This window comes from Thunnus maccoyii, chromosome 4 (assembly GCF_910596095.1).
Source record: "Thunnus maccoyii chromosome 4, fThuMac1.1, whole genome shotgun sequence".
Lineage (NCBI taxonomy): Eukaryota > Metazoa > Chordata > Actinopteri > Scombriformes > Scombridae > Thunnus > Thunnus maccoyii.
The window spans coordinates 34,666,590-34,681,589 of record NC_056536.1 but is presented as its reverse complement, the minus strand read 5'-3'; the positions used below and the strand labels follow the sequence as shown (position 1 = coordinate 34,681,589).

At 38.8% G+C, this 15,000-nt stretch overlaps 1 protein-coding gene across 3 annotated transcripts in view; it reads right to left on the bottom strand.

Annotated features, from left to right (window-relative positions):
* LOC121896207 (PHD finger protein 20-like) overlaps positions 1-12,295 on the bottom strand; it is a 19,357-nt gene extending 7,062 nt beyond the window's left edge. Inside the window, exons 1-10 of one of the 3 annotated variants that reach the window (XM_042409950.1) lie at positions 12,224-12,295; positions 9,764-9,843; positions 6,723-6,894; positions 5,836-5,920; positions 5,315-5,388; positions 4,894-5,155; positions 4,727-4,810; positions 1,775-1,834; positions 289-475; positions 94-203 (exon numbers count right to left, since the gene is read on the bottom strand). In XM_042409950.1, the coding sequence (XP_042265884.1) occupies positions 94-203; positions 289-475; positions 1,775-1,834; positions 4,727-4,810; positions 4,894-5,155; positions 5,315-5,388; positions 5,836-5,920; positions 6,723-6,894; positions 9,764-9,843 (1,114 nt within the window). In that variant the 5' untranslated portion in view covers positions 12,224-12,295. Of the gene's footprint in view, positions 1-93; positions 204-288; positions 476-1,774; positions 1,835-4,726; positions 4,811-4,893; positions 5,156-5,314; positions 5,389-5,835; positions 5,921-6,722; positions 6,895-9,763; positions 9,844-11,967; positions 12,193-12,223 lie in introns of those variants that run through there. The other 2 variants (XM_042409949.1, XM_042409951.1) reach the window with 2 other exon arrangements.
* Between the last annotated feature and the right edge of the window lie 2,705 nt (positions 12,296-15,000).

Below are 15,000 nucleotides of genomic sequence, written 5' to 3'. Positions count from 1 at the left end.
TATTTCAACTGTAAACAGAGATTGAGTTCAGACATTATTAGTTGATACTGTGTGTGTGTGTGTGTGTGTGTGTTGGATGCTCAGCCTTCCAACCTGTTGCCATGGCGCTGTGCTCTCTGTCGTCACGGTGACAGGTGCTACTCTGATTGTCACTCTTCATGTCTGACAGGAAGTCGCTTCCCTCAGACAACGGCCGCTTCCTCCTGCAACGAACCCCGTCAGAGAGAGAGTTAAAGGGATCTTCCCTCCCGCTGACAGTTCCGGGATTTGAACCGGCGACCGACCTACCTCGGTGTCTCGTGCTCGCCGCCTCGCTCGTCCAGCTGCTGGTCCGAGTGGTAGTACTTGATGTGGTAGTGCAGCAGACTCGCCTTCCTGAACGATTTGGTGCAGCCCGCCGCCGGACACTTGAACGGGTTGTGGTCCAACTCAATGGAGAGGATGGGAGGAGGCTGGTTCTTTATCACCCTGTACACTGAGAGAGAGAGAGAAAAAGACAGAGATAAGGACAAGACAGCGACAAAGTGTCTCTGTCCGTTTTAGCTCCTGTCTCTTTAAGGCCCCGCCTCCTGATGAACCCACTCTGTTCTGATTGGTCAGCTTCAGGAAGCTTCCTCCGGCTCCGGAGGCTACGTAAACAAACTATAGTAGCAGGATTTCACTTCTTTTTCTCCTTTTGTGAGCAGGTGCAAACCACAGACTGTATAAAAACATGGACGTAGTCACCGTGACGTCACTCGTTGGTTTCTGAAGAGCGGTTTTGAAGCTCAAAGCGAGCCGCTCCGGCCGTCGCCATCTTGGCAGTGCGTGACGCTGCCTAACTCCCAGCCAATCAAAAATGGGCAAAGAGGCGGGGCCAAACGGCTGAAACAAGCCACCTAGCGGCTGGCGGACCTGTCACTCAAAGCAGCCATGTCCTTCATTATGCAGAACTTTACGGCTTAATAAAATTTAAACGGGTGAGTTATAAAAAAATTCCCCCCCCCGTACAGTTGTCATGAAAGAGGAAATTAGCTACAGAGACCAAAACCGTTGTTTGTACCAGGCTGTAAACATGTTTATTTCTGCTGTAAAGTTGGACATTTTAACATGGGGGTCTATGGGGATTGACTCGCTTTTGGAGCCTCAAGTGGTCGTTCAAGGAACTGCAGTTTTTGGCTTCAGGTCGCCGCTCGGTGCGAACAATCTGACGTCATCACACGTTGAGGGCAGGTTGAAGCCCTGACTTTTGATTTGCAGGCAGCATTTCTACATACGTTCACCTCAAGTTTTTGGAACTTTGACCATGTTTAACATCAGACACCAAAACAGGAAATAACATTAAAAAAAATAAAAGCACTACTAAAAACAGTTTAGTAGAGAAACATTTTAATATATATCCTAAAGAATACAGTATTCTTTTGGTCCTGGTACTGAAAGTCAGGTACTTAAACAGTGTCTTAAAACCCTTTTACAGCGTCTGAATTAGAGACGACTGCAGTCCAACAACTTCTGTAATTTTCTGAGTCAGTGCAACAGCATGAATGTCTTCAGGGAGAGAGTGTCTGACACCGCTCTGTTGTCTGCATTTGTATGATTCATGGGGTCGAGACTACAAAGACACATAACAGACAGTCGGAGTTGTTGGGGAGATCGGAGAGGCGCTGGGATGCGGCCAGGAGGAGGCTACGACAGCCGGCTTATCACCCCGCACCTCCGCCGTGGACTCACACATGTACAAACTCTGTGTCTGTGTTTGTGTTGTCAGTTTTGTGTTGTCAGTTAGCGCACTTACATGGTTCTCTGCTGAATTTGTGTGTGGTGGGCAGGTGGGCCTGACGCTCCAACAGGACATCTGAGAGAGAGGGAAGAGACGGATGAGACGACAGAGAGTCAGGCAGGATTTCAGGATGCTGATACAGAAGCACTGTTACCACGGTAATGGAAATGTCATTTGCAGCTATTTCACAATGACCTTTATAATAGTCTTATACTCAAACTTGTAAGACTTTTTTTATCCAGAAACTAGATCAGAAAAATGGAACCGTCTCAGTATTTCAGGGTTTATGAAGCTCCTGCAGAGCTACTGGAAACTAAACCAGTACAAGTTAGTAGACTTTAACATTGGTGGAGTACATATAAATGTCATTATACATTCAACACTGTGTGACTCTCTTTCTTTGGTTGATAATAGGGGTGGACGATGCGATACCAAGTAATACAGGTCCAGAATCACCGAGCTACTTTTGATTATTAAAAGCAGCTTCTCTACTTTCATGTAGTGGAGAGCAGTGTCCAACATCCAATAGCCTAAATCTGACAGACATTTTCATGACCACTCAATGATTTGCCAAAAGTTATCAATTATTTCCACCTGTGAGATCAGGGTTTGATGTGGTTTAGTTTTTCAATTCCATTAAAATAACTCTTTTTTCAACAAGTTTCAATGGGCTGAACATATTATTTGAATGTCTAAATAGTCTACATTTAACCAGCCTGCTGAAGTGACAGCTAATGATGACCAATTAGTCTGAAAATGTAACATTAATCAATGCTGAAGATCTGATTTGACTAAAGTATTAATGTCACTACTATATACAGTATAGACTCTTTCTCCTGGTTTTTCATGAGTTCATTAACAGCTGTAATATAGCTGCACACGATGCTCCTCTTTCGTTCAGCCATCACTGCGTTCATGTGTCGGGGATCGGTGCCGGCAAGTCACCACGACAGCAGTGGTGAAGCAGAGAGCGCACTAAGATGTGTTCACTGTTCACGACAACAGAACGCTGCACTGACAGTCGATCCTATTGACGCTAGAATCCATCTTCAAAAACAAAACATAGTATCTGTAGAGTCAATATTTTGGGATTGATCCGCCCACCCCTAGTTGATAAAGGTGTAATATACGACATTCAACCCGACCAGATGACTATTTGCTACGTAAAGACATAGTGGAGTAATGGCGTCCTGAGCAGAGAATGAAGTCACACTCCCTCTGTGGTGTGTGTGTGTGTGTGTGTGTGTAGTAATCTGAGCCTCTCTGTTCCACCCCTGCATACATGTTAGTGCATGTGAGTCTTGTAAAAGAAAACTGAATAACAGGTTATCATTTGATGTATTTCTTCAATATATCATACATGTTTCAGACAGTGTTTAAGTTCAGTTTAGTGTTAGTTTGTGTGTGCTATGTCTATTCTAAACTTAGTTCTTTGCTGTGAAAGATGAGGCAGTTGTGTGTTTAACAGTTAAGTTTATTCTGTTATACCCTTACCTGAGCCAGTGATAAGATAAACTGTAGTTATGTAGATGTTTATGTGTAAAACTGATAAGCTTTAGAGGATAGTGTGGTTTGTCCTTAATTTAATATAGTAATGTTATTTTGTGATGTTACTTGGTGCATGTTTATGTACTGTCATATATGGTCGTGAAGAAAGTCTGTTCCTAGGTCAGCTGAACTTTTGACTTATGTTTCTATCTGAGGGTTGCTGACCTGTAAGGTTAGTAAACAGATGTCTTAAATTCTGTACGAGTAGTATTTAAGGGACTGGTTAACCTTTCAGACAAAGAAAAGATAGCTAGGTGGTATCTTTGTCTCCAGAACTATGATGCATTATACTTCTGATTGTATTATTTGATTACATTATTTCATAACCTGACAATGCTCTCTTTGTGTGTTTATTGAGTGATCAGCAATTTCCCATTACAGTCTCTCCCTGTGTTTATAAAGAGCTGCGGCCGTCTGCAGCCATGACACTCCTGGTTAACTGACGAGCCTCGGCGGCTACAGAGCTGAGAGGAGACAAACAGCTCTACGACATTTAAAACCGGCCAGAAGTCATGTTTAAATATAAACCTGTCTGTGTTTAACTTGATTTATTTTTACATATGAAGACAGTTTCCCGATCCTCTTTGCGGTTCGTCCTGTAGCTCTTTTATCTCTCCGACTGTCTGTTCCTGCAGTTATCAGCTGGTCGGTTCAGTAACGGCGGAGCTCCGGTTGTGCCGCAGTCCAGTGATTTAACTTTAACTTAAAACAAGATTTTGCTGGCTGATAACTGCAGGAACAGACAGTCGGAGAGTTAAAGAGCTACAGGACAAAATGCGAAGATAAATCACATTAACACAGATGTTTCAAAATGACTTCTGGCTCCGTCTAAAAGTGGTGGCGCTGTTTGTCTCGGAGGGGAGGAGGGTGTTTGTTTCAGTCTGAGATGCTGAGACATCTAGTGAGGCTGAGTGTCATTACTGGACCTTTAATACACTGATACTCAGATTAAATGGGATTATGGAGGGTGAATTAAGTTTCTCATCTTCTACAAATCTGAATCCATTCATGGATGCCAACAATTGATATTTAGTTAATCACGTTATGTTTTAGTTTAAGTAAATAACATTGGCGTTGGCAGAACGAAAGATATGGAATTATAGCACAAAGGCAGTGCAGCAGCTGTTAGTTCTTCTTCAAATGAGACAAATATTTGGGTGCATTTGGCGTTTAATAACTTTATAATTAGCTGTGCAAGAAGCCGGTGAAGTATTTAGTGAAGTGTCGAAACCAAGAATTGTAATCAAATCATGGAATTCCCAAAGATTCCCGACCTGAGCCGGCAGCAGGAAAACATCGGGTTACAGTTCATCATGTACATATAAAATAAAACACTTCACTTTAACAGAATGATTTAGTTTTCATTGATGTGCGACTTTCTATTTCAGTATAGAAGAAGAGTTGCAGTCAGGCGTTTACCTCTGTCCACGTGGGCGGGGTTTGGGAGAGCCGGCTGGGACGAGTCAGCTGTGATTGGCTGATTCTGAGTTCCACTGTTTCTACCTGGAAGCGAAGCAGCGGATCAGCATCATCATCAGCGTCAGAGATGTGAACGAGCGCCGAGGCTCAGAGGTCATGTGACTTACTGTCATCTGTTTTCTTCTTGGCTGGTGGATGGGAGGATGAAGGTTCTGCCTTCCTCTTCCTCTCCCCCTCCTCCCCCTCAGCAGCTCCTTCCTTGTCCTCTGATGTCACCTTCTCCTCCTCTTCTTCTTCTTCCTCCTTCTTCTTCTTCTCCTCCTCCTCCTCCTCCTCCTCCTCTCCTCTTTCTCCTCCTTCCTCCTCCTCCTCACTCTCTCCTTCCTCCCATCCCTCGCTTCCCACTGCGCTCTTCTCAGATCTGGACTTCTGTGGTCAAACACACACACACGCACACACACACGCACACACACACACACACACACACACACACACACACATAACATAAAACAACCCCCTCAGAATGAGAGGACCTGTGATTGGTGGAGCCAGTCAGCTGAGAACCAATAATAATGCAGCATTTCTTACTTTCTGGAAGGGTTTGACCTTCGTGGGCTTCACAGTCCGAACAACGCCGTCGTAGAAACGCACTGTGTAGGATTCTGAAACACACACACACACACACACACACACACACAACATTATGTTATATTTAGCAGTTAGTAGCATTTGATCAGGTTTTAAACATTTTGCTCTGCTAAACTAACTAACATGATTACAACTTTAAAGGACGAGTTCACAATATTTCCAGTCAGTCTTGTCAAATGAACATTAAAGCTGTTTTTCTTGCTGTAATCATTCCTCCTGTTCATACTGACCATCAGAAGATCCCTTCATAATGACCTTACAATGGAAGTGATGGAGGACAAAATCCACAGTCTGAAGCTAATATGAAGCTTCAGCGTCCAAATGAGTCAAATCAAGTAGATATCTTTCAACGTTACAGTCTTTTTAGTGCCAAAGTTCCTCTTTTTGTTACTATACTTCCACCACATTCCCTTTGGGATTAATAGTGTCTATTTATCTACCAGGTCAAAGGTGAGCCTCACCGTCCTTGTTGACTCTGAGGATCTTGGCCGGGTAGAAACGACAGTCTGTCCAACAGGCCAGAACCTTCGTACCTGAAACAAACAACTGAAACAGAAAGAAAAGAGGAAGAAAACTGAAGTACAGCAAAGAAAACAGAAGAAAAACACTTTTGTTCCAGACGGCGACGGTGTGAGAACGTGGACGTTTGGTGACCTGAGAGGTCAGAGCTTCTCGTTTTCCCCGAAAGCATCTGAAGACTCTTAAAATGATCACAGAGTAACGAGTGAACATCCTGAACACTCGCAGGAGGCTGAAACTACATGTTTTATTCAACTTTTCATTGTTTTCATACGTTAAGTCTTACTGCAAGTGAAGTTTTGTTTTCATACTGAAAACTGAATTTCAAGTATTAAACATTTATTTGTGTTGTTTACAGACAGTTAAATATACAAAGTATCATCTTCAGCTCCTAACAGCGTGTCTCCTAACGCTTCGGGAAACATGAGAGCGTTCATAGAAACTGTAACTTCTACGATCGATTGTTATCAGAAGACGAGGCTCAGATCTGAACTTTGACCTCTGAGCAACCAGAGTTTTTGACTTGACTTGAAATGTTTGATGTGAATTTAGCGAAACTTGAATAAAGCTTTTGAATATTAGACACCTGAATTTGAGAACCCTAAAATAAATATAGTGTATACTGGAAATAATGTTTTTGAAACGACTACTGTCGTGAATTTCGGACCACATGAATTCTATTTCAATACAAATATTTCAGTGCTTAAAATTCAGTGTTTTTTAAAGTTCAACAGGAAGTTTTCAGTAGTGATTATTGAAGAATTTGGTATCCAGTTGCTGATATAATTCAAATGATGATGGCGATGATTTGTCTGAATATAAGACGTACCGGTGGTGCACGTGGTTGATTCAGGCCCTGCCTCCTCAGACTGACGCGCTCCAGCGGACGCAGGTACTGCGAGTTCCACTGGAACCATTCGTCATGACGACGGCTCCACTGCCGGTAGTGGATCAGCACTCGCTCTTTGTCATAGTCGATTTTCTCGATGGTGGCTGGGTACCTGCCGGGAGGACACCGTGATCCAGGACCAGATTTTAACACATTTACTCAAATACTGCACTCAAGTACAGTTTTGAGGTACTTTACTTTACTTGAGTGTTTCCATGTGACCCTTTGGAGGAGCCCCACCCCTAGGTTGGGAACCACTGGACTAAACTAGCTAACTGTATATAAAGTAGTGTAAACTAGCTCCACCTCCAGCAGCTACAACAGTAACATGCTGCTCTAACACTGATGCTTCACTATTAATAATCTAATGATGTCATATATAATAATATATCAGTCAGAGGGACCAAACCACTACTTTTACTGCAATACTTTAACTACATCAAGCTCATAATACTTATGTACTTTTACTGCAATACTTTAACTACATCAAGCTCATAATACTTATGTACTTTTACTGCAATACTTTAACTACATCAAGCTCATAATACTTATGTACTTTTACTGCAATACTAAAACTACATCAAGCTCATAATACTTATGTACTTTTACTGCAATACTTTAACTACATCAAGCTCATAATACTTATGTACTTTTACTGCAATACTTTAACTACATCAAGCTCATAATACTTATGTACTTTTACTGCAATACTTTAACTACATCAAGCTCATAATACTTATGTACTTTTACTGCAGTACTTTAACTACATCAAGCTCATAATACTTATGTACTTTTACTGCAATACTTTAACTACATCAAGCTCATAATACTTATGTACTTTTACTGCAATACTTTAACTACATCAAGCTCATAATACTTATGTACTTTTACTGTAGTACTTTAACTACATCAAGCTCATAATACTTATGTACTTTTACTGCAATACTTTAACTACATCAAGCTCATAATACTTATGTACTTTTACTGCAATACTTTAACTACATCAGGCTTGTAAATACTTATGTACTTTTACTGCAATACTTTAACTACATCAAGCTTATAATACTTATGTACTTTTACTGCAATACTTTAGCTACATCAAGCTCATAATACTTGTGTACTTTTACTGCAATACTTTAACTACATCAAGCTCATAATACTTATGTACTTTTACTGCAATACTTTAACTACATCAAGCTCATAATACTTATGTACTTTTACTGCAATACTTTAACTACATCAAGCTCATAATACTTATGTACTTTTACTGCAATACTTTAACTACATCAAGCTCATAATACTTATGTACTTTTACTGTAGTACTTTAACTACATCAAGCTCATAATACTTATGTACTTTTACTGCAATACTTTAGCTACATCAAGCTCATAATACTTGTGTACTTTTACTGCAATACTTTAACTACATCAAGCTTATAATACTTATGTACTTTTACTGCAATACTTTAGCTACATCAAGCTCATAATACTTGTGTACTTTTACTGCAATACTTTAACTACATCAAGCTCATAATACTTATGTACTTTTACTGCAATACTTTAGCTACATCAAGCTCATAATACTTGTGTACTTTTACTGCAATACTTTAACTACATCAAGCTCATAATACTTATGTACTTTTACTGCAATACTTTAGCTACATCAAGCTCATAATACTTGTGTACTTTTACTGCAATACTTTAACTACATCAAGCTTATAATACTTATGTACTTTTACTGCAATACTTTAGCTACATCAAGCTCATAATACTTGTGTACTTTTACTGCAATACTTTAACTACATCAAGCTCATAATACTTATGTACTTTTACTGCAATACTTTAACTACATCAAGCTCATAATACTTATGTACTTTTACTGCAATACTTTAACTACATCAAGCTTATAATACTTATGTACTTTTACTGCAATACTTTAACTACATCAAGCTCATAATACTTGTGTACTTTTACTGCAATACTTTAACTACATCAAGCTCATAATACTTATGTACTTTTACTGCAATACTTTAACTACATCAAGCTCATAATACTTATGTACTTTTACTGCAATACTTTAACTACATCAAGCTTATAATACTTATGTACTTTTACTGCAATACTTTAACTACATCAAGCTCATAATACTTATGCACTTTTACTGCAATACTTTAACTACATCAAGCTTATAATACTTATGTACTTTTACTGCAATACTTTAGCTACATCAAGCTCATAATACTTGTGTACTTTTACTGCAATACTTTAACTACATCAAGCTCATAATACTTATGTACTTTTACTGCAATACTTTAACTACATCAAGCTCATAATACTTATGTACTTTTACTGCAATACTTTAACTACATCAAGCTTATAATACTTATGTACTTTTACTGCAATACTTTAACTACATCAAGCTCATAATACTTATGTACTTTTACTGCAATACTTTAACTACATCAAGCTTATAATACTTATGTACTTTTACTGCAATACTTTAGCTACATCAAGCTCATAATACTTGTGTACTTTTACTGCAATACTTTAACTACATCAAGCTCATAATACTTATGTACTTTTACTGCAATACTTTAACTACATCAAGCTCATAATACTTATGTACTTTTACTGTAGTACTTTAACTACATCAAGCTCATAATACTTATGTACTTTTACTGCAATACTTTAACTACATCAAGCTCATAATACTTATGTACTTTTACTGCAATACTTTAACTACATCAAGCTTATAATACTTATGTACTTTTACTGCAATACTTTAGCTACATCAAGCTCATAATACTTGTGTACTTTTACTGCAATACTTTAACTACATCAAGCTCATAATACTTGTGTACTTTTACTGCAGTAGGATTTTTGCTTTGCTGTATTGGTGCTTTTCTTTATTAACATCTTTCCATTTGAAGCCACAGAAACATTTCTGACTGTGAGGGTTTTTCCTGTGTGTGTGGTTCAGACCAGTTCTTGTGGCGGTCTCGGGCCTGCAGCTGAGCTCCGACCTCGAAGGTGATCCCCGATCTGTCCGGAGGAGTCTTCATCTGCAGGGACAGAAAGGAAAAAAAATGACTCCAGTGAATCTCATATTCATAATGATTATTATTTAGATTTAACATTCTCCAGATACGTTTCTAACAAACAGAGTTAATGCTGCAGTTAGCTGAGAGAATCATCACATGCTTTTAATTTGTTTTGACTTTATTTTTGAGTCCGAGGCGGAGTTTGACTATTCGAACATGTGCATCTGGTTTCACTGGTCTGAAAAGTCTGCTGATGCTGGTTCTTGTGCGTTTCGGTAAGATCTTTGTCATCAGTCTGTCCGACACGCTCTGTCAGCAGGACTGGTTTATTTGTACAGCACCTCTCTGAGCTCAGTGTCTGTCTTGAGTTTCTGTAAATAACCATTAGTTGGATAAAACCTGTGAAGCATTTTGACATTTTGGTTATTTTGAAGGAATCGAATAAAAGGTATTAAGTGTAGTTTTTGGCAGAATGGAAGTTATCACCACATTGACATGTATGATTCCAGTCAGGGCTGGGCAATATATACTGATATTATATCAATATTGTGATATGAGACTAGATATCGTCTTAGCTGTTTTGTAATATCACGATGTGGTATAAGTGTCGTCTTTTCCTGGTTTTAGATTCTTTATTGTTCTTTAAGGAAACTTGTTGCCACGGTCTGTATGGAGCCTTATTTACACATTACCAATGATTATTTATGAAAAATCTAATTGTGTAAATATTTTGTGAAAGCACCGATATTCATCCCTAATATATTCGTAATATCGATATCGAGGTATCTGGTTAAAAATATTGTGATATTTGATTTTGTACATGTTGCCCAGCCCTGATTCCAGTCCAGTAATATCCAGTGAGAAAACACACTGTCTTCACTTCAGGTGGAAGATTAGTGTCACCAGTTCAGCATCCGACCAAATGTGAAATATGGTCATAATGACCCCTTCTGACCCTGAGTTTTATGGCGTTGAATAACGGCCAGAAAAGTGTTTTGCAGAACATTATGATGTCACAGTGATGTTGACCTTTAACCTTTTAGATATAAAATGTCAACAGTTCATCATTTTATCCTCTTAGACATTTCTATGAAACTTTGTCATTATTAGCAGTGAATTCTTTAGTTATGGCCAAAAACATGTTTGTGAGGTCACAGTGACCTTGACCTTCAACTACCAAATTCTGATCAGTTGATCCTTAAGTCCAAGTGGACGTTTGTGCCAAATATGAAAAAATTCCCTCAAGGTGTTCCTGATATATTGCGTTCAAGAAAACAGGGCAGACAGACGAGCTGAAAACATGAAGCTCCAGGCACAGCTGTCTCTGACGCAGAGGCTTAAACTCTTTCCCAACAAATAAAGGGCAGGGGGTTTACTTATGTCTTGTTGAAAAGGTTGACGGAACCCTAACCCTATTTTTATTATTAGTTTGTCATGAAAAACTTTTCCCAACAGTTGTTTCAGTTGTATCTAACAGTATAGGGTGATATAGGTTCCATAGATAAATAAATCTATAAAATAAAATAAATTCAACATAATTATAAACCATGTTGGTTCAATCACTGATTTAATAAAATATTACTAAACCACTGTTGAAAAAATTGATTATTTTTACACAAAATATATCAATTGTTCCAAATTTTTTAAAAAAAGAGTGAAGTTAGACGTTTCAGACAGGTTGAGGCTACGTTACTGTACGTTACGTGATGACAGCATTACGTTACAGTACGTCGCTAATGTCGCTGAGATAACGGTTACAAACTTTTCAGTTTAGTTTTATCATATTTTCACACAGCCTGAATTATGACAGAGAAGCGTTTAAACACAATAGCGTTTAAACACAGTAACTCACGCGGTGTTTAATATTAAACAAAATAAACTTAAAACAGTATTTGACATTTGTCTGTTCTGTTGGTTTGCTCTGTGAACGAAGCTGATTGGTCCACAGGCAGCTGAAGAACCCTGTTCAGACTTTTCATTGGTCTGCTCTGCTGTCAGTCGGAAATAAGTCCCGCCCCCCGCGGAGGCAGCCGCTCAGACTGTTGCTAGGCTAACATGCTAACGCCATCTGTGAGGGTTAGCTTCAAATAGCAGCAAGCAACGTCAAATAACGAACATCACAACAGTTGAGACATTAAACTGCACCTGCAGGGGAGAGCAGACATTAAACTACACCTGCAGGGGAGAGGAGGCGGCCGAGAGCTCTGCGTCGTTCATTTAACGTTAGCTCCTCCGGTAAAAACGGAGCTCCATTGACTGTGAACAGACGAGCTAACAATTAGCCGCAGCTCCGACACAGTAACAGCTGCCATGAAGCGGACACCTGTCTGCCGCCGTCCCGCCGCTCACCTGCAATGAAGAGCATTAAAGGGTAAAATGAATAGCTTAACGGCTCGTTTACCTCTCGGGCTGCTTGTACACTCCTGAGTGACGTCTCTCTGTGATGACCGCAAAGCGCATGCGCAAAACATTCAGCTGGTTTGTCTTTAACTATTGGAATTCATCAGCTGTGTTTACATGTGGTACTGCAGTAAAAATACCAATACAGCAGTGTAAAAATACTCCATTACGTGTAAAAGTCCTGCATGGAAAATCCTACTACAGTAAAAGTACATAAGTATTATGAGCTTGATGTAGTTCAAGTATTGCAGTAAAAGTACATAAGTATTATGAGCTTGATGTAATTAAAGTATTGCAGTAAAAGTACATAAATATTATGAGCTTGATGTAGTTAAATTATTGCAGTAAAAGTACATAAGTATTATGAGCTTGATGTAGTTAAAGTATTGCAGTAAAAGTACATAAGTATTATGAGCTTGATGTAGTTAAAGTATTGCAGTGAAAGTACATAAGTATTATGAGCTTGATGTAGTTAAAGTATTGCAGTAAAAGTACATAAGTATTATGAACTTGATGTAGTTAAAGTATTGCAGTAAAAGTACATAAGTATTATGAGCTTGATGTAGTTAAAGTATTGCAGTAAAAGTAGTGGTTTGGTCCCTCTGACTGATATATTATTATATATGACATCATTAGATTATTAATAGTGAAGCATCAGTGTTAGAGCAGCATGTTACTGTTGTAGCTGCTGGAGGTGGAGCTAGTTTACACTACTTTATATACAGTTAGCTAGTTTAGTCCAGTGGTTCCCAACCTAGGGGTCGGGCCCCTCCAAAGGGTCAGCAGATAAATCTGAGGGGTGGTGAGATGATTAATGGGAGAGGAAAGAAGAAAAAACAAAGTTCTAATACACAAATCTGTTTTCAGTTTTTGGACTTTTTCTCTAATCTTTGATTTTTGCTGAAATATTGGATCATTTGAACATTTATTGAAATGAAAGCATGTGAGAAGTTTAGAGGGAAAAATCACTATTTGGTGGAGCTGTTAACAACTCATAGACATGTGAAATGTGACCCCGACTACACACTGCTTTTTGTAAGACGTCAAAAGTCAAAAAGGTTGGAAACCACTGGTTTCATCTTTAACAATGTGTTGTATTTTAAAAGCTTGTTATATTATCCATTGTGTCAAATCTTCATCTGAAAAGTAACTAAAGCTGTCAAATAAATGTAGTGGAGTAGAAAGTACAATATTTCCCTCTGAAATGTAGAAAGTAGCATCACATGGAAATACTCAAGTAAAGTACAAGTACCTCAAACCTGTACTAAAGTACAGTACTTGAGTAAATTACTTTCCACCACTGTTTATAACTGCTTTATTACCAAATAGAGAGGATGGGATTTTTAACAACCTGGCAAATGCCAAATTTGTACTTATATTACTATCTAATTAATATTACTAACCTATATAAGCCTTGGTGAATGATTTATTAACCATTAATAAATCCATTAGTTACAACATGTACACCATTTATAAACAGTGACTGATAATGGTCTAGACGCTGAACATGAGCACAAAATAAATCGGCAAATACTGCAAAGAAAACATTGACAGCCTCAATTCTAAAAACTGGTCTCACTAAAAACAAACATTGCACTGATAATTGTTCCACAGCTAAAACTGTGCCAGAAAGCAACATGAAGAGAGAGAACACAAGACTAAAAGCTTAAAGCCTCATTAACGCCCTCTAGAGGCTGCGATGTTCATTACACTCGACTAATCCTCACAGTGGTGGAGCCACGGTACAGTTTGCCCTGAGGATGGAGGTGGGAACAGGAGGCATTTAAGAGGTTTTTTTGGAGGTGGATTATGACTCAAAATGAAAAGCAACTTCAGTCAAATCAATAACAAAGTCTGCATACAACCCTCCTGAAGACACAGCGAGGATCAGAGGATTCATGTGCAGCTGCGACTTGTTCAAACTCGTTCCTGCTTGTCCGAAATACATGTCAGTCTGCGAACTGCTCCCACAGTCCAAATTACACATGAAACACATAATTCAGTCACTGTTCACAGTAAACACAGACTGAACATCACAGTTGCTGCTGATTGGTTACCTGCAGGGATCAATACTCAATTTCTACACTATCAACCACTTAAAACTACATCAACACAATAAAACAGTGATGTAATAAAAGATCCTCATGTGCTGCCTGTTGTTGTGTTTGTGAGTAAAATAAGCTGCTGTGTTGGTAAAGTTCAACATATGGACAATGTATTTATTTATTTATTTATCAGCTTTTTTCTTGTTAATTTCTTTTTAAATTGTTTCTATCCTTTTAATTCACATATTTTTAGGGGTATTTTCTGTGGCTTTATGTGGATTGTTGACCATAGAGATGACAGGAAACAGGCAGAGACAGAGAGATGGGGAATGATGTGCAACAAAGGTCTCCAGCTGGACATAAACTGGTTCACAGTCAACACTTTAAACTTCTGGGCCACCAGGAAACCTCATTAATTAGCAATTTAATGTTTTATGCTGTATTTTCATCTTAATGTTTGAATGAATGATGCAAATCACTTATTTGAATCACAAATAAACAGAAGTTTACTGATGATGCACAGTCCTCTGCAGAGGTTTTAGACACTAACGGTAAAGTGAAGATGTTTTGAATAGTTTTTATGGATCAGTTAACGTGATCCAGAGTTCAGTAAACAGCAGAAAGTTAATCAATATCTGCTGTGAGCAGCTTTGCCTTTAAAACAGCAGCAGCTCTCAGTGTTTCAGGTACTCGGCAGGTCGGTTGTTCCTGCGTCTTGGAGAAGTCGCCGCAG